The sequence below is a fragment of the Lipotes vexillifer genome, unplaced genomic scaffold (assembly GCF_000442215.2).
Source record: "Lipotes vexillifer unplaced genomic scaffold, Lipotes_vexillifer_v1.1 scaffold63, whole genome shotgun sequence".
Taxonomy (NCBI): Eukaryota; Metazoa; Chordata; class Mammalia; order Artiodactyla; family Lipotidae; genus Lipotes; species Lipotes vexillifer.
Window position 1 is genome coordinate 2,554,526 of NW_006784492.1, and position 2,502 is coordinate 2,557,027.

General features: G+C 51.3%; 1 protein-coding gene across 1 annotated transcript; it reads right to left on the reverse strand.

Moving 5' to 3' along the window:
• Nucleotides 1-534: 534 nt before the first annotated feature.
• Nucleotides 535-1,188, reverse strand: BLOC1S4 (biogenesis of lysosomal organelles complex 1 subunit 4). The gene has a single exon (XM_007456874.1). The coding sequence runs from the start codon at nucleotides 1,186-1,188 to the stop codon at nucleotides 535-537; it is 654 nt and encodes a 217-aa protein (XP_007456936.1).
• Between the last annotated feature and the right edge of the window lie 1,314 nt (nucleotides 1,189-2,502).

A 2,502-nucleotide genomic window follows, 5' to 3' on the forward strand; every position in this document is an offset into this window, starting at 1 on the left:
TTCAGAATGAGTTGCAATAAATCAATACGTTTTCTCAGAAATTGTATAATTTCCTTCGGTTTGCAATCCATTATGTGGAAAGCTTAATATAATTTTAAATAATTTACCATCTATCCTAGAAGTAAGCTATTGAAAACTGAATCACTATTAGGATCGAATTAACAAGGCTTTAAAGGCTCAGTTTTCCTAAGGGTACACAAATATACAAATCTTGAAAAGGTAATACTGTTAGTTGAGCTGTAAAATCCATAAAAATAACAGTTCTGCCACAGTGCCCAGGTAAGTTCATTCATTTTGCTTCCCCGATGCCCCCCCACCAAGCAGCTCTGAAGTTTCAAGTTTGAACTGGAAGACGTAGAAAATCACACATCCTTCGTGAAATGATGGAGATACTGAGAAATCAAGTGTGCAAAAAATAAACTCTACAATTCCATACTCCAACATCATGTATGTCTAGTAACAGGATTTTCAAATGATTTGATTACTACTCGAGAGAATTTCAGACCCGTCCTCTCGCAGCGCTGTCCCGTGGACTCAGACCTGAGATCTTTCGCTGCAACAAGGAAAGTGGTCTTCGGTTCGAAACACGATGGGGGGTTCGTAGCTGGTCCCCTGGGACCTGCTGGAGGGCGCCTTGTTGAAGAAAGAGGGCACGTTAATTGTGCGCAGGAGTTTCCTGAACGTACTGGGGAACGTCCCCAGCTCGGCCTCCGCCCTGGAGACCTGCTCCTCCAGCCTGGCTACACTGGCGCCGATCATCCCGACGAAGGCCTCCAGCCGGTCGATCTTGCTGTACACTCTCCGCATCTCGGTGGCCTTGGCGTAAATGCAAGGCACGCCCTCGCTGACCACGTGGGAGGAGTCGCCGCGCAGCATGTCCAGCATGCCCACAAACTCGTCCACCCTGGTGAGCAGGTCCTCCAGGCTCGCATCCAGCTCCTCTACCTCGGGCCGCGCCCCCGCGCCAGGCAGCAGGCAGGCGGCGTAGCCCGCGGCGGCGCGGCGCAGCAGCGGCAGGTCCCGGCTGGGCGCGCCCGACTCCGGGCCCTCATCCTCCCACGGCACCGACGCGCTGCTGTGGCTCTGGGACACGTTACCGCTGTCCTCGCTCCAGGCCGCCACCTGGGGCTCGGCCTCCTCGGCCGGCCCCTCGCAAGAAACCCTGCGGCCCTCCGCGAAACCTTCCATGCTCGCAACTAAGCCGGAACGCCAGCCCCGCTTCCGGCCGCGCGCAGAGCACGTAGCACTACTTCCGGCCTCTGCGCGAGCACGTACACGCACGCACACCCGCCCTTGCTACGGGCCTCCTCTGGCCCGCGCATGTGCACGCGCACCCATCTCTGCTTACAGCCTCGGAACGCTCGGCACGCGCGCGGCGCTGTCAGCGCACAGGTGCTCACCCTCAGAGCGTGTCGGAAAAAAACATGAAGGTGTTGGAGAAAAAAAAAAAAAAACCCAACGTGTCGGGACTTGCCTGGGGGCGCAGTGGTCAAGAATCCGCCTGCCAATGCAGGGGACACGGAATTGAGCCCTGGTTCGGGAGTATCCAACATGATGCGGAGCAACTAAGCCCGTGCGCCACAACTACTAAGCCTGCGCTCTAGAGCCCGCGAGCCACAACTGCTGATCACACATACCACAACTACTGACGCCCGCGCGCCTAGAGCCCGTGCTCTGCAACAAGAGAACTCACCGCAATGAGAAGCCTGTGCACCGCAACAAAGAGCAGTCCCTGCTCGCTGCAACTAGAGAAAGCCCACACGCAGCAACGAAGACCCAATGCAGCCAAAAATAAATAAGAACGTGTAACAGGAATACAATAAAGTTTGTGTATCTTAAGTGTACACGTTGATTATTTTTTACATATCCATACAACCACATAACCTCCAACCAGGTCAAGATATAGAACATGTCCAGGAACCATGACGGTCTCCCGGCTGCTGTCCCTAGTTTCTTCTTGCTGTTTATAGTTAAATGAAAGAGAAGTGAGATAAGCAAAACGAAGGTTTGTTAAACCTTGATATTTTTTTTTTTTTTTTTGGCCGCGCGACTCGTGGTATCTCAGTTCCCCGACCAGGGATCAAACCTGTGCACCCTGCAATGGAAGGACCGCCAGGGAATTCCCAAACCTTGATATTCTTGATGACTTTGAAAGTTCTCAGCCTCTCCAGATGGCTAAAATAAAGAAACAAAATTAGGGACTTCCCTGGCGGTCCAGTGGTTAAGACTTCACCTTCCAATGAAGGGGGTGCGGGTTCGATCCCTGGTTGGGGAGCTGGGATCCCGCATGCCTTGTGGCCAAAAAAAAAAAAAAAAAAAAAAAAACAGGGGGGGGCGTGGAACAGAGGCAATATTGTGACGGAACTTTAAAAATGGGCCACATCAAAAAAATCTTTAAAAATAAGAAACAAAATTAAGAAATAGCTTTATAGTAAAGATCAAATCCAGGGTACTGCCAGAAAAAAAAAAAAAAAGGAGTTGTGACTGTAAAATACCTCTTAA

Coding starts and splice junctions, on each gene's coding strand:
- BLOC1S4 (XM_007456874.1), bottom strand. CDS start 1,188: ATGGAAGGTTTCGCGGAGGGCCGCAGGGTTTCTTGCGAGGGGCCGGCC.